This window comes from Pezoporus flaviventris, unplaced genomic scaffold, assembly GCF_033815535.1.
Source record: "Pezoporus flaviventris isolate CSIRO_AGI_PZ_B2104156 unplaced genomic scaffold, CSIRO_AGI_Pfla_v1 ptg000021l, whole genome shotgun sequence".
In the NCBI taxonomy this organism is placed as follows: domain Eukaryota; kingdom Metazoa; phylum Chordata; class Aves; order Psittaciformes; family Psittacidae; genus Pezoporus; species Pezoporus flaviventris.
In genome coordinates, this window is record NW_026892569.1 from 13,387,270 (window position 1) to 13,410,035 (window position 22,766).

Below are 22,766 nucleotides of genomic sequence, written 5' to 3' on the forward strand. Positions count from 1 at the left end.
ATGGGCTAATCTGAAGCAGCACTTTACTCTGGTATCACTCACAGTGCCAGGAGGATCAAGAAGTTTGGAAGTGGAATTTTTCTTTATATTTACTTTCCATTTCACAGAACTCAGCTTAACTTTTTTTTTTCTGTTTTATTTTATGTTATTTTTGAATAAGAAATAACTGGACATAAAGATCTCAGGTGGATTACCGCAGTGCTTCCTGAAGAACTACCAAATTTGCAAGGTATGTTCAGATTGAATCTCTATTCTATATAAATAAGGATAAAGAATTAAGCAACAGGTTGTCAGTCAGTATTTGCAGATTAATAATGTCAGGCAATTTAGAGTTAGAAGCACCACTTTGTTTTTGAAGCATTTGAAAATCAACTTTCCAGCTGAAATAATTCTGTATGTACTACATCTGAGCTGCAAAGCAATAAAAGGGTACAGTGAATTATATAACTATGAAAGACTTGTCAGAAAGATGTAACAACTGAGGAAACCTCTTCCTCAGTTATTACAGTCTATGAATATCTATCCTACAATAGTTCTTACAGTTACAATTCTGTGTTAACTTTCTGTAATTTGGTATTCACAATGCTTGGGGTTTTTTTTAAGTAGCTATCTACAAAGTAATTAAAAATGACACATGGAAGAATGAACTGTAAACAAGCTACACCCTTAAAATGCTCATAAATCATATTCAGTAATACACAAGAGACAAGCTATTTTCCAAAAAGTAAATGGTCTCTAAACATAACTTACTTTGTAAACATGCTATTATCATATCACATAACTTCAATATTGGACTGTTTCTCAGGACAGAATAATTTCCTCAGTAATCTTACTAACCCAAAAATTTCCTCCTGCTTTTCTTTAGCAATTTAAGTGAATCAATAGAGTAGACAAAGAGTTAAACATAAACTCCTTTTATTTCTGGAATGGGACAATGACTAATAGAAGCAGAACTATTTTTAAATACAGCTTTCAAAACAGCAATGGTCTTGCCTTTCTTTGGACAAAATCTGTGCATGGGGCAATGGTTTGTGTTATTAATGAACACAGACTTTTCATTGCCTCTATGAAGACCACCACTGTGCCATTTAAACGTTTCCTTTTCAGAAACAATGCCATAGGAAATTTGCCCCTGTGCACGGGTAACAGAGGTTATTTCTAAAAATAGAGGATTTTTTAAGTCTGAAAATTTTACCTGTTAACTCCTTCAGAGTCATAACTGGTAAGACAACAAAGACCACATGCTGCAAGACTGGCATACTACTGCCAAGGAATCTAGACTTGACCTGTTTTATTGAGGGTTTTTTTTATGTACACATCCCATACTAGCAATATAACTTCTATCCTCATAGAAAGTGTTTTTCTTTCCATAACTACTGTTGAGATTTTTCACATCACAGAATTATTGCACATTTACCCTAAACTAATACATAAAAAGTTCCTATGTTTCACATGCTGTTTGGCAATACAAGTTTTCGTAAAGACCACCACATTAGTAAGGGTAGGTATGTCCCAAATCAGCACAGTGAATTTAGGATTCACTAAATTTTGAAGTCATATTTCCTGAAGTGTCATACTTCAGGAAAGTCAGCCTTACAGCATCTGTACATGTAACGTATACTCTCCATGTTCAGCTACCTCACTTTGTAGTGGCTAGTCTTTCAGTGAAAAGGTGCTGTTTGGTAGCTCTTTCTACTGAAGAAGAAAGTAGGACTGTTATAAAGAAAATATAATGAAGAAACATATTAGCCATCCTTGAATTCCCAACATTTTCTCAAACTCATCTTCAATGTTCTGGTCTCTAAAAGTGAGAAGGGACAAGGCCAGACTCTGTTCAAGCAACAATCATCTGTTCAAGGTTTTATTAAAGAGAACACCTGAGCCTAACAGCTTGCATATGCCAAGAACGGCTGTCCCACCTCTTGTCCTTCCCTCTCTTTGCCTTCAGTGTTTTGTCCCCCTAAACCAGGCTGTTCCACCCATTCCCTTGTGCTGGCTCTGATACTAAAGATTGATTCAGTTTATTCACCCAGAAAGAATGTGTTGGGTTTTTTTCTTGCTCACATTAGTTTTATGCTGGTTTAGTGAGCTCCATCAGTTCAGCAAACAGCCTGATTGGAAGAGCTGGTATGAGAGAAATGAAATATGTCCCTAGGTGCAGAACCAGCTTCAAGTGGCAGTAGTGGACCATAAGTACAGCTGTATTCACAAACTGTACTCTCTGAAACAGTTATTTCATAACATTCTCATGACACAATAATTAAAGTATTTCCAGAAAGATCACTAGGATTTTGGACTTGAGGGTTTCATCTTCTTTTCATTCTCTTACTCTTGAAGTGTAAGCATGCAGAAAGCTTTTATGAGTTCTTTGAGATGAGCTGGAAAGTCAGAGCATTCCCACAGACATATCAACATCTATTTACTGGGAAACTCAAAAATTCATCCAGGGAAAAAAAAACACTTTAGAGCCTCCATAAACCCCAGTTCTTTGGAATCCATTCTTTGGCCAATGCAAATCTGGAGTCAAACTTGATTACCACCCCTAAGAACAAAGCCATATACATATATATGTAATTTTATTTATTTCACAAATCAGGTTTCCTTTTGTAAAAGGACTTGCTTTCAAGGTGTTTCTCTCAAAGGAAACCAGGACAGACTAGTATGTCATCAATGACATATTTCAACATTACTTTTCTAGAACCATGTTTTTCAAGAGTTCAAATTGGCCACTACTCCAATCAGCCTTACCTTTTACACAGTTTGAAATAATAATTAGTTTTTTAAATATCCAAAATATGCAATCACTTGCTACAGTTGCAAGTGTGGAAACAGATTTTTAAATTGTTTCACAGGACAACTTTCTAGCACCAGATCCAGAAAAGCATTTCAGGAACGTACATGGAAGATTATTTTTTAGATGCAGTAACACTACATCCAGTGCCTATCACAAACAGAAGTTAACTGTTAACAAAACTCTGTATACCTGCAAAGGTACAAAGTATACTAGTGTTCTGTTGTCAGACACATTTGGGGGGAAGGAGTCGCTGCATTCTTTTTTGAGAGTGTAAACTATATACTGTTATCTTTTTACTTTTCATACACCCTGAACCACACACAGTTACAGTAGCAGCACTGTATGTATACACAGCATTTTAGTGCTGTTAAGAACCATATACAAAAAACATCAAAATGACCTTGTAGGGAAAAAACCAATGCAAACAAAACCTCAGAATTTTGAATAAGCCACCACCCTTGTACAAACCAGAGCACTCCTTCACCTGCGACTGAGACCAGGGACAAAATGCCTACATAAAGACATTTTTCAGCCATAAGCAGATCAGCAAGATTTAATTAGGTGATCAAACAAGAACTGACATTCATTTAGTACTTCCCTAAAGAGGTCTATGACAGTCTAAATAGAAACATTCTTATAAACAGGATATACATAATAAAATTTACAGCAGCTCCTGCTGGTTTGCACAGCAAACTGTAGTATCCAAACAATATCCCGAATTTGGATTCAGAGCGGAAGAAGGAAGAGCTGAGCACTGAATTTACAGTCTTTTCTCACAGAGTAGCAAAACATTCTGTGGTAATTCTGTCTTCCCTTGTGTCTAAATTTATAGGACTATTTGGTCAATAAAGTAATCTTTAAAATAACACCAGAGCATGTAGAAAATATCTAGGGGTCCCTTCCAACCCATACAATTCTATGATTCATCGCCATTATTCAGGTAATAAACTTTACTCTAATTAAAGACTGGACTCCTGGTTTTCCCAGGCAGGTGTAGCTAGAAGAAATCTGGTAAAATTAGAACTCTGAGAAGCAGAATTGAATTCAATTGAATGAACAGCTGTAATGAGGCAGGATCAGCCCTTTTTTTTTATAATACAAATCTACTTTGTATGTCCTTTGCAACTTGTGTACTCTTCTCAGTAACTTCAGGAAAAAAGACATGGGGTTTTCTACTTTGAAGGCGCTCTAGCTGATCCAGCATCTTTCTGTCTTCCAGACCAAAGTACCTTTGATTACACAAGAAAGGTACTTCCAAGTTATAGATAATCTAGAAAGCTGATGGGGCTTATGGCAGTAAATTCAAGCATGACACGTAATTATCTCCTATCAGCTGGCCTAGCTGTCATGTACAGGCCCCATGACAACAAAGCTATGTCAGAAAAAAAACCCCACATTTACTGAAAAAATAGGCATTCAAATGTATTGGCTTCCAGTCCTTTTCTAGGTGCAATTTAAGTTACTGATTTCAAAGAACATGGATTCATAAGCCCTCGTCAGAGACAAGAACTCTTGTCAAATAAAAGTCAATGCAAATGTGTTTCCATACAAAGGTGACCTATCAACAGCAATAATAAACAGAAGACTAGGAAATGGCAAAGGTGTTGTCAGGACTGAAAACTCTGTTTTTCCAGGTTAATTATAGAATCAGATTGGATAAGACCTTTAAGATCAATCAAGTCCACCTGTTACCCCAGGACTGCCAAGTCCACAACTAAACCATGTCAGAAGGCCTCATCTACACCGTTTTTTAACACTTCCAGGGACAGTGAATAGAATCCCAGCCTGGTTTGGGTTGGAAGGGACCTTAAATCTCATCCAGTTCCAACCCCTTCCCCTAGACATCTTACACTAAGGCCAGGCTTCTCCAAGCCCTGTCCAATGTGGCCTTGGATACTTCCAGGGATGGCGCAGCCACAGCTTGTAAGGGCAGAATAAAAGTTTACTTAGAAGTGTTCAGGGAATAGGATAACACGTGTTTAGGTTGTATCCTGATGAGAGCATTTTCTGCATTGCTAATCAGGTATCTCTCAGTTGTCCAGATGCAAGCAATGCACATGTGTCCATGCATCACATGAAATATTTTTTTTTCATCAAGAATGAAAAAATGACATCTACTCCCAAGTTTTGGTAAAGTTTACTACAAAAATTACACCTGCAAGCTATGAAACAAATGATGATACTATTTTTTCAGGCTCAACTAAAAAATGTTTATATGACATTAATGTCTAATGAATTTCATTAAGTATTTTATTATTATAAAATTTATAATGATTTGTATTTTTAAAGACTTTTTTATAATCATCATCCTTCATATACTGATTAAACCTTAATATTCATAACAGACCAATTCTCAGGACCAGAGGCTGTAGCAGTAGATGAAGTAAATAATTCAATACCTTTTATTTGCTGTTTCACATTCACTGATTCTTGTGTTTGAGTGTTTTGTTTATTTTCCTCTCTAAGATTGGCTATCCTGATTAAGAAGATATGAAAGAATACACACTCCTCCTCTTCTTGGCTTTGTGCTCTGCCAAACCTCTCATTGGTCCTTCATATTTTACACTAAAGAATATGATGCTCCAAGATATGGAAGAAGATGATGATGATGACGATGACAATTCTCTATTCCCAACCAGTGAACCAATTATACCACTGATTCCTTTTGATTTATTCCCAGTATGCCCCTTTGGATGCCAGTGCTATGTGAGAGTTGTCCACTGCTCTGACCTAGGTAAGAATGAAGTTGTGCGTCTGCTCTCCACCGGACCCTCCTTTGCAGGATTTGCTTTTAAAAGGTGACTCCTACAGCTCCATAAATCACCCACATTCTTATATTCCTGCAACAGTCATTTTCCACAGGAGCTTACATTTTTTCAATTAGGCTTGCAAACCAGACCCAACTCATGTTCAGCAACTAATCTGTGCCCAGCACATTTTACAACATGTTTTCCCAGCTCATGGGAAAAAACATCACAGGTAACAACATTTTAACAGAAGGCAAATCTGCTGCTGTCACTGTTGCATATATATGCTACTCCCCAGATACAAACTCATTATTAATTGTGACAATTTGAATTGGTGTTCATTGAATTTTCCCCATGATCCAAAGTAATCAAAGGTCTATGCTCCTGTCACTTGCACAATGACAATGATATTCGTTCTCATCACAGCTCTGCCACCAGCTTAAACTCAATCCTAGGCTCCTCATATCTTAGAAACTTTGACTGAATGTATAAATTGCTTGAGTTTTTGTTTGTTTGGGTTTTTTTTAATGTGTCATTATTAAGGAATGAAAATAAACTTTTCTGACAAAAATAAACTGTGATTATTGCATCTAGTTTAGATTGCAAACTGCTTTACTTAAGTTCACATGGAAAAAAACCCCTATAAACAGACTTCATCTTTAAATAACTGTAACCTATTAATTAAAACATAATTGTTGATAAATTGGACCAGCATGTAGCATTTGCTGCATCAGCTTTTCCACTGCAAAGAAAGTTACAATCCCTTGCTAGTTTCCTGCTGATTCAGGGTCTCAGATGGCATAAACTGAAGTGGTTTTGTAAGTCAACAGTGAACTGGATCGAGGGATTTATTCAGCTGGAAGTTAATTACTAGCTGCTGGTTGCTACCAAGAACACATTTTGCAGACATGACCTGCAACCCTGACAGTACGATGGGATAGGGCAGTGCAGGAGTGGAAAGGAGCAGTTAGGCACTGAGCAGAAATCCCTTAAAGCCATGCAACAGCCCTGCTCCTCAGCAGAGGACCACAGCCCCAGATTCTTCAAAGGCTGCTTTCTCCAGGGACTTTATAAATACAGCAGTTTCCCTGTCGAAAAACCTGTGCTCTGAACTCCCATATTTCATGGATGTAAAGAACCTGCAGTGAGCACCCCCCTTCAAGATTTTCATGGTCAGGGGCAGCAGCAGTTCCTCCTGAAACTATCCACACATTCTCACATAATTAGTTCTTCTCATTATCAAATATTCCCTTCTATCTTTTGCTTTACGACAATTTGTATTTTCTTTCCATCATAATCATCAACAACCTTACTGTGTTTTGGTGTTTAGGAGTTAATTTCTTTGGACTTAAGTACAGGCACATACTGTTTTTGTCATATACTTCAACAGGTTTGACATCAATACCTCGCAACATTCCACCAGATACACGTATGATTGACCTTCAGAACAACAAAATTAAAGAGGTCAAGGAAAATGATCTCCAAGGACTCACATCGCTTTATGTAAGCTTGCTACTTTCCAAGTTTAAAATCCTATTTAGCAATACATAATATTCTGATACTTTTAAGATATATTTTTTTCTTCTCCAGTAACAGCCATAAAAATACAGTCTAATGCTTGCATATTTGACTGCTCCCACCTATCAAGAAGCAAATTTCTTTGAGCTGTAAGAACTATGCCACTTCCTACAACATTCAGGAAAGGTACCAAGAAGATACTCAAGATTTCTTCACTCCTTAGCATGTAAAGACAGGTTTAGAATAATTAGCAATTGATAAATCTAAACATTTACAGTACACAATAACACTATAATGAATATTTTTTTTTTACCATGAAAGAAAATAAGAGAACCTCAGAGGCTTGGAAAGGAATATTAAATCTGTTCTGGAACACTTATCTCCATAGGATGTCACTCTAAATCCAGTACGAACAAATACTGACAATTTAAAAACCTTTTTTTTTTTTTTGTAAGAATGACCAATCTGTTCCACAAGTTACAGCAAGTTAATGACATTTTCTACCTCATTAGGAAGCCATGAAACACATCACAATAAAACCAACTCCTGGTCAGTCTGGTTTGGTTTCTGAGCAAGAACTGAAAATTTACCAGATCTAAGCATCTCAGAATCAGCTTCTTAACCATTATGAGCTAAGCTAGGATAGAAAAAATAGGAACTATATAAATTCAGAGTTTGCAACAAAGTTTCCACTCCCCTCAAGTGTCTCAGGTCTGGGTACAAATGGTCTTACCAGCAAGTCAGGGGTAAACACACTAACAGTGGTTTACGTTCAGTATAAAAGATCTTACAGAAGCTAAACTCCATTCACTGATAGACACTGGACTACATTAGCAATCACCACATTATACAGTAGAGTCACCACTTAATTATGTGATGACTGCAAACTTCAAGCTGTTCTGATTTTTCTCATCAGCTAATTTGTGGCAAGACCTAACAAAATTTTTACTGAAAGCAAAGTTTACTTTGTACATCTTGTCTGAGTACTAGTCTATTTAGCAAAGGAACAGATGGCAACTTGGATTAGGAAGGAGAACTTCCTGTTTATTTCCTTAAGCTATCCTCATTCATTCAGGGAAAAAAAAGGAAAAAAAAAAATCTGTTTCACTTTAATTTCCCCTCCCCCCTGCCCCCAATTTCAGAAAGCAGAGACTTATCAACAGCTCAAAGAAGTAAAAAAACCCAACATTTATTGCTTTAGGTATGGAAATGCAAAGATGTGATTTGACATGCAAAATAATCTCAGATAAATTTTGTTGTCTGTACTCATTACAAGTTCTCTGATAAAATGCAGCAGCCAAGAACAAGTAACTGTCTCAAAAAAGGGACTAGTGTACTGTACAAAAGAGACTTAAATCCAGAAGTTGAGAAATTATGGAAAATAAAATACAATTCATGTGTGTCTAAGTCATCTACAGACATTAAGGAAATTCAGATTAAAACCCTGTTATTTTGCAGTATTATGCTGAGATGGAATTCTGAGTTTTGAGAATTTGTCTGCATTAAGGAACATCAACAACAGAATATAATCCTGACACAATCCTACAAAATATATGATGACAAGCATTTCTTTGCCAGTTCTTCTCATTGCCCACTGGCACCTTGTCAGCTCTGACTAGTTCTTATCTACCTTCTAGTTGATGCTCCAGCTTTCAGGCTCTTCCCCCCCTGCCCCCCCAATCAATTGAAATGCCCAAAGTGTATTTCAAAAGCCATAAGTGCTAATGTTCAGTATGATGGGAAAATAAAATATTTAAAATACTTATTTTAAATTACATATTCAAATTCATTACTTAAAATTCATAGTCAATGATCCTTCATAAAGAAATTTTCTTTGTATTTCTCTTCCCATCTCTCATAGGCGCTGGCTTTGAACAACAATAAAATAACCAAGATCCATCCAAAAGCCTTTCAACCAACAAAGAAGCTACGACGATTGTATTTATCTCACAACCAGCTAACTGAGATTCCAACAAATTTACCAAATACTTTAGCAGAGCTCAGAATCCATGCTAATAAGGTTAAGAAAATCCACAAGGATGCATTTAAAGGAATGAAGACTCTACATGTTTTAGGCAAGTCCAATTAAGTAGAAAAGAAAATGTCTTTATCAAAACTGTAACATACTATATATAGTTTTCATTCAACCATTTCTAGTGTGCAACTTTAAGAGATCTCCAAGCTGTGGAAGTGATCTTCCATGGTTTAATTACTATGTATCCTCACAGCCTTTCTTCACCTGAAAGCTGGAACTTAGGTAATCCAAGCTAAATATTAATTAATGCTTGGAACATCAGAAGTCAGAAATAAAATGAAATCAGATGCTTATAAGGCAGTCAAAAAGACATAGAAATCCTATGCCATAAAGACCTCTTTTTTTATTTTTCCCTTGGACAGAAATGAGTGCAAATCCTCTTAACAATGATGGAATAGAGCCAGGAGCTTTTGAAGGAGTAAATATCTATCATATCAGAATTGCAGAAGCAAAATTAACTTCAATTCCTAAAGGTATGCTGCTTTGTTTTACCTGTTCCATTTTACCTATACACTACACGCCTAAATAAAATGCTTCAACATCTGTATGATTACCAAAATGTTCATAAATTTGGTATGGTATTTTTTATTTCTATTAGATCACTTCCTACTTTATTTTTCTTTCTCTACTTGGAATCCAATTCTACATCCCAAAAGTGTGCACACAGGTGCAGGCACATGCACGAGTACTCACACAAGCAGTGCACACACACTCACTTTCCAGCCTTCTCCCTGTTAAGAGGTCCACTCCCCTAACATTCAGAGACTTTTCAGGAGAAGCAATGTGAAGCAAATCATAATTAGATGTCAGTTCACATCTTCTACATTAGCCTCTCAAAAATCCTTTCAAAGAAAGGATAAACCCCCTGATATTTGATCATAAGGGTTCATCAGAGATACAGAATTCCAACTTTCTTTATGCATTTAAAATTTCTAACTTGAATTTTGAATGTTTCAAGTGAGACTGTAGCTCAAATATGCTCTGCAATATGACCACCATAATGCAAAACCCAACACAGCACTTTATACATCTTTTGATGAGGTCTTGCTAAGTAAAATTTAACTGCTAATTTCAACTGTTCAAAAATACTATCTATGAGAAAAAGGGAAGGAAAAAAGACGGGGCTTGGAGCAGGCTGCTCCCGTGGAAGGTGTCCCTGCCCATTGCAGATGGTTGGAACTGGACGAGCGTTAAGATCCCTTCCAATCCAAACTAGCCTATGATTTGTGTTGTATCATTCATCAGGTTGCAGGGAAACTAAATACTGGCCCCTGAGATCATGATTTTGGGATCAGTCGGATAAAGAACTTGTTTATTATATTTAATCTCTTCTTATAGACATATATATAATACAAAAGCATCCTGTAGAAGAGAACACTAAAAAAAAAAAACACCAAAACCACCCAAAAACCACCAAGCAAACATAAAAAAAAAACAAGGACAAAAAAATAAACCGAGCAAATCACATTAATTGTTCAGATAATTTTAAGATCACAAACCACGTGCCTGCTTATGGTAACACACCCCAATATACACAAAAAGAGTTTCTTCTACTACCATCATAATAGTGTCTCCTGTCACTTAGCATCAAAAAAACCCGCCAAAGATAAAATGATTCCAATTTTGTCTTTCTAAGCAGCACGCAGGGGAATCGTAAGCTGGAATTTAAAGTGGAAAAAAGCCCAAATGAACGAACACCATAGCATAGCCACTGGCACAAAAACAGACTGTAAAGCACACCACTTCAGTGTTGTGAGGCTCCAACAAATAACAATGGCAATGTGAGCAGTACTCTCACAAGCGTGGTTTCTCTTGCTTGGTGTCAGGGTGCCATCTAGACACATGCTGGTAAAACTGAACATAAGATCAGCAAATACAAATTCAAACTTGTGAATGTCTTTCTCTGCCTTCACTAAAAGCATGTTGTAAAAAAGAGTCTCCTCCTCCCGGTTCACTCACTGACAGTTCTGAATTGGGACTATTTGGTACCATGTGAGAAAACACTCCACATACTGGCATAGGAAAGAACATATGGAATATTTAATTTTCCTTAGAGAATTCCAAAAGCTTTCCTCCCACATCACATCTTTGGAACTTATAATAACACAGTTTGGAACTTAGAATTACACAGTTGCTACACTCTGTGCAAGAAAATATGTAACCAAAAACTGGTTCCATAGGAGCAGTATTTGGAGTACCAACAGATAATTGCATATAACATACAATTTACACCTTTAACAGGTTAACCAAAAGTATACAGAAAGCTGTTACAAAGCAAGCTAGCAAAATTATATCAAATTTTAGAATCCTGAATTCTTAACTTTAGCATATGTACCTTCACATCTTAATTTTCTTTCAAGACTACTATTTTAAATCAAATTATGTTGATAAGTTTTATTATTTTTTTTTTTTAGTAACATACTTGTATCCAATATCCATTTCTTTCATACAGACACCATCACCCTCCCCCCACCTCATCCCCCCAGTTCTTCACCCAATACTAAACACAAAGGAAAGAAGTTGTTTGGAACATAATAAACAGTCCAACAAAAATAAGTTGTCTTACTTTTCTCATACTGCATTTGTTTTTCACCAGGACTGCCCTCCAGCCTACTGGAACTTCATTTAGATGACAATAAGATCACAGCAATTGAAATTGAAGATTTTAACCGGTATAAAGATCTTCAAAGGTAAAACTCCCAGGCAGAATGCTTTTCTTTGATTAAAGGTCAGACCTGGCAGGATCTCTTATTTAATACTTGCCAATGGGAGAAAAGAGAATTTAGAAATTTAAAAGTTTTACTAAGAACTGCTCTAAATAAGACCAAACTTTGAAAAAAAAAAAAAAAAAAAGCCACTCCCCCCCCCCCAACATTAGCCTTGTTACTACACCTCTTGCCTACAGTTCTCAGTAGAAGTGTATGTTAAGAGCATCATCTCGTTACAAAATGTAATTATTGTAAATTCTTACCTCATGGCACCTAGGTGTTGTGTAATAAAACATGTCTTTTACATAATGTCTCTTAATGTGCTAGTAGTAATATGCTTCGATTAAGCATTGCCTGTATTTCTCATACTCAGAATGTATGAAACTTTGTGGTCATATCATTTATCAACAGTAATCTGTGGTTTTCTCTAGGCTGCTCCTTACCAGGCCCAGGCATTTTAACTCTTTGGTTACTTACCTCACAAGTCACCCCCCAGAATGACACATACAGCAATGCCAACAGACTTTTGTTTTGGGAAGAGAATGCCTTTCTTGCAATTAAATTTGTAGGATTAGGAGTCATAATAGGTTTTTAATTCTAGAGAAAGCCCAAGTATACTGGAAAGAAACACTCTATACATTGAGGAATGTATCAGTGATGTAGGGCAAAAAAAGGAAGTTTGCTCTGTAAAGCTCAGTTAACTACTTGAAAATATGGCTAAGCAGCAGTGAATTTTAGATTTGGTAACAAACTACTATGAAAGAAGAACTGCTGAGCTGCTTTCAGATACCAACTTTAGGTTTTGAAAAAATTAAGAAAGGACAAACAGAGGATGGCAGGTCAAGTGGAAAGAGCAATTCCAAACTGACGTGCACATCCACCTTCTGAATCATCTTTCCAGCAACACAGACTGAAGTGTCATAGAAAAAAAAAAAAAAAAAAATCAAACCAAGGCCTAAATTAAGGAAAATGTAGAAGTAGGAAAAAGGTAGTCCTGCTTATTTTTAAAAGACAAATTTTTTTGACTAATCTATAACTGTTTCCTTATAAGACTTGCTTTCTTTGACTGTTTATTAGAACAACACTTTCTGTAACTGTGAGATTACGCTACTTGATAAAATGGCACAATTTCTTTTACAAGCAGATTGGTTGACGTTTATCATTTTAACTCTTGCCACTGAAATTATAAAAACTGCATGCAAAACCAGACAGCTGCTCTCATCAGGCTAGCTGCTGTCCTTTAAGTGCAGATTGAATTAAGAAGAAAAAAAGTTTGATAGATCAGTAGTGGGATTTTATTTCTATCAGAGGTAAGATTTCATCAACTCTCCCCAACTCTTTTTGTCCCCTATGTTTACTCCTACATATTTCAAACTTAAAAAAACCCCAACAAACAAAAAACAATCCCCCCCCCCTCCAAAATCCCCCAAACAAACTAACAAAAAGCCACAAAAAGAAACCAAGCCCAAAAACCAAAGTATGTTTATGCTCTTCAGTGCTGTTGTGAATCTCAATTGCTCTTTAATTAAATGTTTCTTATACTATTTCTAGGCTTGGACTTGGGAATAATAAAATCAAAGATGTGGAAAATGGAAGTTTTGCCAACATACCAAGCATACGTGAAATCCATCTTGAAAAAAATAAGCTCAAGAAAGTTCCTCCTGGATTACCCGAACTGAAATATCTACAGGTCATATACTAAACTTAATAGAAAGTTCTGGTTGTTATGAGCTGTTTGACTTTTACACCACCATGCTGATTAGGACATAACTAAAAAGCATAATTGTCACATATATTTGTTTGCTACATATTTATTATATAATTATTATATAATTATATGTATATTATATATATACTCTAGCATCAGCAAGCCAGAGTGGAAATTTTTCCATGCCCATGCTGAAAAATCTTAAATCCAAAGTAAATTATTCATTAGGTTGAAATGATAAAATTTTAAATTTGTATTTATAACTAGAAAAATTCAGCAATAAAACACTTTCAAAAGGTATTTATTTCCCAGAATCTGAAATAGCAATTAAAACCATACCAGCAAACCTACCAATATCAACTTTTCTAGATATTACTTTTAAAAAATTATTAAAACTCTGAAGATTTACATTTTGGTAGAATGTAATACTTATTATGAGAGATATATAATTTTTACTATAAGAGAATATAAACTACATTTTAGGAGAATGCTCCATAAGAATAGAGTTCAATTATTCTGACAACACACTGATAAAAAATGATATAACTTGTTTTGTGGGAGAGACTACAAAACACTTGTTTTGTGTCAGGAGGTAAATATTTATTAATATTTAAAACAAATTTTTAATTCCTATTACTATTAAGGCCTGCATCCAACTAATCTTACAGCAAACCGCAGTTACTTATATATGTGCCAATGAATGTTTGGTATTTTTCCCATTTACATCCTAATTATTTGATTTTACTGTTTCTTATTACTGCAGGTAGTTTTCCTCCATTCTAATCATATTGCGAAACTGGGAGTGAATGATTTCTGCCCAACAGGAAGAAGAAAGAAGAAAGCATTATACAGTGGCATAAGCCTCTTCAATAATCCTGTAAAGTACTGGGAGGTTCAGCCTTCAACTTTCCGTTGCATTTTAGCCAGAAACAGTGTGCAACTCGGAAACTTCCTTAAATGATAGAGAAGTTGGTCATTTCATAAAACAACTTGTTGAAATCAGTTCTACAATACTTGAAGTTTGCAGAAAAATGCTGATTTTACACAATTTAACCAGTTTACAATGTATTTACTATTTCAGAGATAATGAATTAGATGAAAAATGTTAGTAGGATCCATGTTAAATCTACATTTGAATAATTTAAACAAAAGCCTTTATATCTTATGGAAGGACTCTTGAAACTGGAAACTGTATTTGATGTTTCCTATTATAGGTGTTAAATTCTTTACTTAAATCACATCGTTTTGACATATTCTTTCTTTTAAATAGATTCTAAAAATCAAGTGGAAGTGACTTTTTTCATAGTAATGAATTTTCATCTGCCAAAAAGCATTTTAAGAGAAGTTATAAAAAGAAATTGTCAGACCTCAAGGATGACTTCTTGTGCCATTTTTGATAATCAGCAAAGATGCAATGAAAAGGTACGATATTGTGAGGTCTTTTGTCCCTGATGAAAACATAGTAAGTGAGATAAAGGTAGGTTTCATATCAAGAAATAACACACAAAAAAACCTCTGAAAGCTTTTGGTATTTCTTCTTGCAACCTTAAGAGGGAAACGCTCTTCAGTGTTTTGCTATCAATGCAATTTGATGCACTCTGAACTTTGAAAAAGAAGGATTCAAGGTTTATCATATGCTTTAAGCTTAATAGGAATGATTATTAAACTCCCTTTAGGCTGGCACAAACATCTTCTTTATCTATAAGAATAGTAATCACAGTTTTCCTTTTATTTTTTTTCCTCTTTTATAATTGACATTACACGGGTTAAGAATTCCTTGTTAACATAAGTACCTTAAAATTGCTGAATGCAAGCAGATAGCTGGAACTCAACTGCCCTGACTTCTACGTAGGTCAGCACATAGAATTCTCAATACAGACAGTACTGTATAAAAGGGGTATTTTAAATATCTATTTAGTGTATATTTGCTATTGGGATTCAAAATAAATTAAATAATCTTAAAAAATACTTGCATTTGTATACTTGATTATATACTAAGTCATGTCAAAACACTCACAGATTATAATCAAGCATGTGTCTGACTTCTGTAGATATTTTCTCTATACTTCCTTCTTCCAAATTTACATACCAAGAGGACCATTTATCACTGCTGTTCTTCACCAAGTTGAAAATCCAATGCTTCATCTGAAGCTGCTATGGAAAATGACACAGACCAGTAGAAGGAAAATACTACAGGGAAATCAAGTAGCTCCGAATCTCTCAGCCTTTCTACCACCTCCCTATATTACACTGAGCAATAAGTATCAAGTCTAAGATGCCATTTTTTTTCATCTGCTTGGTCTCTTTGTATTTAATGTTTTGTTAGTACCACTGTGGTTTTGAGACCCAAAAATCACATGGGGAGAAAAGGGAGAGTGGGTCAAGGGGAAGGTTTTCCTGAAGAATAGTTATTGCAATCAGAAATTCTACAAGGCATCTCAAAGAAAAAGACAACGAAAACAAACCCCAATTCAAATCTGCATATCACCAAGCATCTTTCTATTCCTGGCTTCTGAAGATATTTCTAAGGAATGCATTTCTTAGCAAATAACATGGGGAAAACAGTGATCAGTACTGAAAAACACAGTTAATGAGTATATTCTTCATCAGCTGGTGTAGTTTATATCATGGACTTCTTTAGCCATAGTTACATCATCATGTGGGAAGAGCTATGACCTCTAAACATAGGAAAAAAGGGAGTACCTTCAGAGATTTTTCCACTAGGGAATTAATTCTACAATCACAGGAAGCACAGAACTGCTGATGTACAGTTCTTACAGGGAATGCATACCAGCTTTTACTGTGACTCAGTGAAGATGCAGTCTTTATTTAAATAAATCCAACAGTAACAAATCTGACAAGGCTGCAAACAGCCATCTCCTGAAACCACTTCTACAAAATTTCTGTTGAGTGTGAAAAAAGCAGCAGCAGAAATAAGTAACTAAGAATGAAACAGCCTAGTTACATAAAGGATAACACACCACACAGGCTAGTCATTTGTCCCAGAATAAACCATCTTCACGCAAAATCTGTACATTCCTGCTCAAGCAGGAACACCTACTACTTCATGGTAGCAGCCCAAATGCACATTTGTACCCTTTGGGAAATGCCCATCTTCCCTTAACAATACGCTACCCTGCCTTACATGACCCTAAACAGCTCATAACCCCCTACCAGAGACACAAAGCATTGCCAGTAACAACTACCTGTCTAGAAGGAAGTGAAGATCGGAAATAAATGCATATTCTCATATAGTAACAGCTAAGTAGCTGAATTCCTTAAGGGTCCACAAAAGATTCACTGCTTATAAAGTTTACTATCAAAAAGATAGGAGAAAGGTAAATAAAAGATGAGGCAGGAAAATTTATAGATGACCAGCAGTAAGCAAAAGCCAAAAATATTTCAGGGACTTGAAGTGAAAAAGAGTGGTCAAGTAGCAAACATAACACAAAGTTCAATCCAAAAGAAGGTCAAGAATGAAAAATGGAAGAAAAATTTCCAGATCATTTATCTAATTTGTAGAACACTAAGTTAACAGCTTTCACCTCACGGAAGTGGGATAAAGGCAGACTTCAATCAAATCTTCAGTTGAAAGTACAAAGAACAAATACAATGCCAGTAAAAAGAATAGAACAGGTAACAGAAAAATCACTACATTTAGAAGAATCACTAGTTTAAGTGTATTCTTAAACACTCAGGCTATACAAGTTACACCAATTCAACAATGACATCATCAGTAGAAAAGCAGATTCAAATTCTGCAGCTTAACTAAGAGAATAAACCTTTATCTGTGACTCCAGCTAGGCTGGCAATTTTGCATTAAGGAGATAAGTACCACATTGTTTATTCTGTTCTGTGAGCTATTTTTTTAGAGAAAAAAGAGGCATATCCTGTATCATATCACATAAATTCATAGAATGTCTGTCACGTATGAGGAAAAAAAAAAGTATGTTCAAAAACTCTCCACTACTTTCTGATACTATTTTTCAGCCAGCATTTGCGGGTAATAACTAATAATTTACATACCTTGTATCTTTGGCATAAACCCATGTGGATGTCACAATGACACTACAATATAAAATGCACTTTACACAGTTTCAGCAATGATTTCTGAATATGGACATCAAAGCAATTCACCTATTAATAGCTAACTAATGATAATACACTGGCATCCAGAAGTCTTTCCACCTAACAAGGTAGTTCAGTATGAGTTGATAGGGTGGAAAAATTGTCAAGAAATTAACTCCTTTATATTCTCCGCAGATGTTAAAGGAAAGGGGAAGAAAGAGAGATTTGATATAAATGCTTCTAAGATTCTTCTAACTTATTCCTTGTACAAGTAACTACATTCCTATCATAGAAAAAATATATATACATAAAAAAATATATATTTATTGATCCTAAGCTTTCCGAACTTCAGTGGGTTTCTCTCTTCTGATAGTGTGTCAGGTCCTTAGAAAACAGTTTGCAAATTTCACCAGAGGATGGCAACCTATTGTTACCAATAGAAGGAAAAATAATTTTAAAGAATAAATACCAGAGACTGTTACTGCAGAGTAATAGCCCAGTAAACTTCAAAAATACTGATTAAGCAGAGAGGCCTATTTGAGTATTAAAGTATTTGAGTACTTCTAAAGACTGAGGTCTACGTCCTGGCTTTACACCACTAGCTTGCCAAAGGATGAACTCATCACTCCACATCTTCTCACCGCCTCTTTCCCCAGTAACAATCTACTTAACTCAGTACTTCAAAACACAGCAATACAAAGAATAATACAACAGTAGCAGACAAACTTTGTAAGACACAGAAACTTTAAGAATTAAAGAGACTATCAAAACATGATTTTAACTTGCCCCATCAGCTATGGCAAGTGCATACCACATAAATCAAAACATACATGGGATTTCTTTCACATCCGTATTAAAAAAGCCAAACAGAACCAAAATTTTGAAGCATCAAACCACTTCAGATTGAGATGTCTTCTGCAAGCAAGACACCCAATGAGGAAAAAAATGTTTTGTAAAGATACCTAACCCACAAAAACCTCAATCTCCCATCACAAAATCCTATTCCACCTCATATCCTTAATCATATCTTCATTTCCTATATTTCTTTCATTGCAATATATCCATAGGTTAGAAACATGGGTTCAGAATCAACTAGCTGGTTGTCTGAAGACTAGTAGATGAAACTCACAGATCATCAAGGGCTTGCTTTTGCTGCTAAACAAGTTAAAGAATGTGAAGAAGTGTTGATTTTTTTCTTCCATTTTCCAGTATTAATAGTGTCTTCCTCCTCTGCTTAGATGTCAATTTACATGAAAACTTCAGGAATTCAGTGTGCACAGGCTAAAAGTGCTCTGTGCTCAGAAGTGTCAGGCAAGAGAAAAAGGACATGGACAGAGAAAAACCACAGCTATTTGGGTATCACTGAATGACCTTAAGAGAGCTGTAAAATCATAAAACCACAATGAAATGTAGGCTGGATGGGCAGACAACAAGGTGGACGAAAAACTGGCTGAGTGGCAGGTGATCTAGTGAATTCCAGTCAGATCCCAGCAACCAGCGGCATACCACAGGGGTCTGTCTATACTGGCTCCAATTCCATTTAGAATCTTCATTAATGATCTGGATGGTAGGACCAATTACCATCAGCAAGTTCACGGATGACACAAAAGTGGAAGGAGTGTTTGATAGACCATGCTGCCACAGAGGGACCTCGATAGGTTGAAGAAAATGGCCAACAAGAACTCATGCAGTTCAACAAAGGGGAGTCCAAAGTCATGTACCCAGTGAGGAATAACCTCATGCATTGGTAAATGCTGGATGACTTGGAAAGCAGCTTTGCAGGAAAGAACCTGGGAGCCCTGGTGGTCAAGTTGAAAGTGAGCCAGCAACGTGCCCTTGTGGCAAGGTTAACAGTATCCTGAGCTGCTTTAGAAGGATAAGGATGATCTACCTCTTCATTACCAGTGTTGCTGTCACCGAGTTATTCCATAAATGAGGAAGCTACAGAAGCCTAGATTCCTACGGATTTGAATCTAACAATCCTCAGATTCATCCAATTTGTCTCCACCATACACCAACACCTCAGCGTATTCTCCTACAGTTGCCTTCCACAGCTACCACCTGTTTGGCTGCCAAATGACAGAGCTACAAGTATGCCAAGGGGTTAGTCAACATCTCCGTTTCATCTTGCCATCTGGCTGCTTACTCTAAGAAGGAGGATTTGTAACTGTCTTTTCCTCAGTTAAAGTACCTCTTTAGAGTTCTTTCCTCTGACCAGCTGCTATTTTTCACAGGTTGGTAGCAAATACACATATATTTCCCTCTATCCTGTGTCAAATTTGGGTATAATTAGCAATAAGCATCAAAAGATACTGAGTGAAATAAGTGACAAAGACAAAAATTTAATTCTTTAAGAAATCAGTGAAACTTTGGCTATTCTAAACATAGTGGAAACTTCCAGAAAGTTTATCATCACCAAGTATTCCATCAGGAATTCCAGCAGCAGCATTTCTCAAAAGTGATGGAAATGCCTAAGAGCAGAAGAGTAGGGGGAAAAGGTGTATCAATTAAGATATGCAAGTTTTGAACCATTCATACTGGTTTGCTAAAGAGGTGAAATGTTTTAGCTACCTAAAATGGATTAGGCATAACAAATCTATATAACTATTATGAAAACTTGAAATGATGTAATTTCACAAAGCATTTACCTATGTATGTCCAAGAAGCAATATTTACTACCTCTCGAAGACAGCAATTAACAGCATTAAACTATGTACTCCATTCCTTCAAACATAGTTGTCCATTGACTATACTCACAATGTTTCTTTTCAAGTTAAAATGAAATCTAAACTAAAGTTTCTGCTAATATTTTGATATTTACTAATAGTAATTCTACAAATAGTGTCATTCACTGGATTGTGTTGAAAGAACTTCAAGTATCTTAAAGAAAAGTACCCATAAAGAACAAGACCAACTTACCATGTTTGAACTATGCCAATTTGTTCTCTTTATAACTCAAGAGCTTCTGGATATTTTCCCATGTTGCTCTGATTTCCAAAAAAAAAATATTTCATAAGTGTTTTATTTTTAATGACAGATTAGCAAGAGCAAAACAACTAGCAAATGGAAAGACTAAGAATATCACCAAACATTACCACCCACTATTTCACAGTCTGAAGAGCAGATTCCTGGTCAAAATATTGCACTATTTACCCAGAAAAACTAAGCTACATAACAACAGACTAGAGAAACATTAATATTTCCTTTTTATTTTGATCAGAATTTACCATCAGCATGAGAATAAAAGCAATGGTAAACTAAAACTAATGAAATCAAGTTCTGAAGCCAATTTTTTTTCCTCCTTTTCTATGTACAAAATTTAAGACTGACTGTTTCTTGGGTTTGTGCTCCCCCCCGCCTCCTTTCTGGGGAGACCAGAGGTCTGAGAACAAAGCTGCTAATAGGAAACGTATGGAAAAGCCCTGGAGTAAACGAAAATCTGACTCTAATTCCAAATGCCACGTATCACATACCACTGTCTAAAATTATTTACCAAGATAAAGATTTACCCTGCATTCTCAGTAAATCACCTGAGATAGAAGATAATATTAAGAATAAAATAAACAGAAAGGCTTTCATAATTATCTAAATACTGATTAGTTTGGAATATGTTTGGATGCTTCTCAAAGCTTGCGTTAGCCAATAAAAAATTAGCTGAACAGAATATGCTGCCAACAAACAGACTTGTTGCAGTTTTTCACATAAAATATTAACAGTTCTACTCAACTCAACAATGCAATTCTGGATTTAACCATTATGTTGCTATGATTGCAGTGGGAATACCATACAGCCAAGATTTTCTATGCACAAACACTTTTTCTGTCTCAAATTCTTGTCCAGGAGAAATTTGAAGACTGTGAGATTTCTGGAACAGCAGCACTGTGGATGTATTTTTCATGAGAATCCCACACATTTCCACACACTGCTAAGTCTTGCCACAAGCTCCCTGTCCATAAGCAGTAAATTTAACTAGCCTGGATGCATTAGACTATCTGCATATATAGAGACCATCTATTCATCTCATGCAGTATGTTTCATACACCAGATTCATTATGCATGAACTACCCATCGCTTATACACAGGTCTCTATCAAAGTCACAGGGAGCAACACTGAAATTAATATGCTCACATCACAATTACATCTCCAGTAACTGTTAATGAATTACATTGTCTCTTAAGAATGGAAAAAATATCTTAGCTCACGGTTTGCCAAAGATGTAAAATTTCTTTATGGACAGAGAGGGAGCAGGTCATTGACAGAAGTATGCAGTTGCCTGTGTTTTTTCCAGGTGCTTTTTAGGTATAAAGACCAATGAAAATACTTTCCTTCAAGAAAAACTCTTCACACAATACCTTAAAGTCCTTTGTTTCTCATTTGTAGAAAACTGGCCTACTGTTCTAAAAGATATTTTACCAAAAATTATATCTCATTTAGGCCACCGATAAGAACACCCAGACACCGTACTATTCTTCTCCTATCAGCAATATCCTCTTCTATCTTCTTTCTATTGTACAAGATGAAACAAGGAATAACAGACTGAATGACTCATGGGTCTGTTACCACAAAACATGGTGAGAGAAACTCCATTTGGGGTTTTAGATAGGAGGCATTCCTTATTACAGCACAGGGCACACATGTAAATCATTTCATAAAGATGAGCACGCCTGAAGTCTGCAAGCAGCATCCATCTGTCCAACGAACTAAGCATATTTACAACTTTTCCAGGAAATGCTTTACATATTCACTAGATTTCTTGGAACTAATTGCAATATTTGCATTTTAATTACACATGCCCTTTCTTGCTGAGAAGTGGTCTTGAGGGGTTTCTGGTGGTCATCAATAGTCTTCCTCACTGTGTCCTCTGTGCTTGCGCATGTGCAAAAGACTCTTGTGAATTACTTAATAATTGTATCTGTGTTTTAGCTCAGTTTGTTCTGATTTGCTCCTTGGCTTGAAGAACCAGCATGCCTGTCTTGGTTACTCCTTTCTTATCTTCAGAGGTTACCCTTGTTTTATACACACCCCAAGGCCGCACTGGCCCATCTTGCTCTCAACAAAGTGGTCCCAATTTACAACCTAACATCTTGCTTACAATTAACAGAGTGGTTTTAATTTACAGCTTAGCATTTTAGCTTACAGGTCAGTAATAGGCCCCAATTTTTTAACATTAAGAAAATTTAGAAGCCG

The 22,766-nt window shown here is 35.9% G+C and overlaps 2 protein-coding genes across 5 annotated transcripts in view; one reads left to right on the plus strand and one right to left on the minus strand.

The window, feature by feature from the left end:
• CENPP (centromere protein P) overlaps positions 1 to 22,766 on the minus strand; it is a 141,829-nt gene that overhangs the window by 67,414 nt on the left and 51,649 nt on the right. The gene's annotated exons all lie outside the window — the stretch shown is intronic.
• Positions 107 to 14,942, plus strand: ASPN (asporin). The gene is made up of 8 exons (XM_061456205.1): positions 107 to 229; positions 5,261 to 5,528; positions 6,932 to 7,044; positions 8,921 to 9,134; positions 9,457 to 9,567; positions 11,691 to 11,784; positions 13,354 to 13,492; positions 14,274 to 14,942. Exons 2-8 carry the CDS (start codon positions 5,285 to 5,287, stop codon positions 14,469 to 14,471), a joined length of 1,113 nt encoding a protein of 370 aa, XP_061312189.1. The 5' UTR covers positions 107 to 229; positions 5,261 to 5,284; the 3' UTR covers positions 14,472 to 14,942.

Excerpts from the sequence above, each read along its gene's own strand:
- ASPN (XM_061456205.1), top strand. The coding sequence starts at position 5,285 with ATGAAAGAATACACACTCCTCCTCTTCTTGGCTTTGTGCTCTGCCAAA. Across the intron at positions 9,135-9,456 it reads GAAGACTCTACATGTTTTAG|AAATGAGTGCAAATCCTCTT; the intron begins GCAAGTCCAATT and ends TCCCTTGGACAG. Across the intron at positions 11,785-13,353 it reads CGGTATAAAGATCTTCAAAG|GCTTGGACTTGGGAATAATA; the intron begins GTAAAACTCCCA and ends TACTATTTCTAG.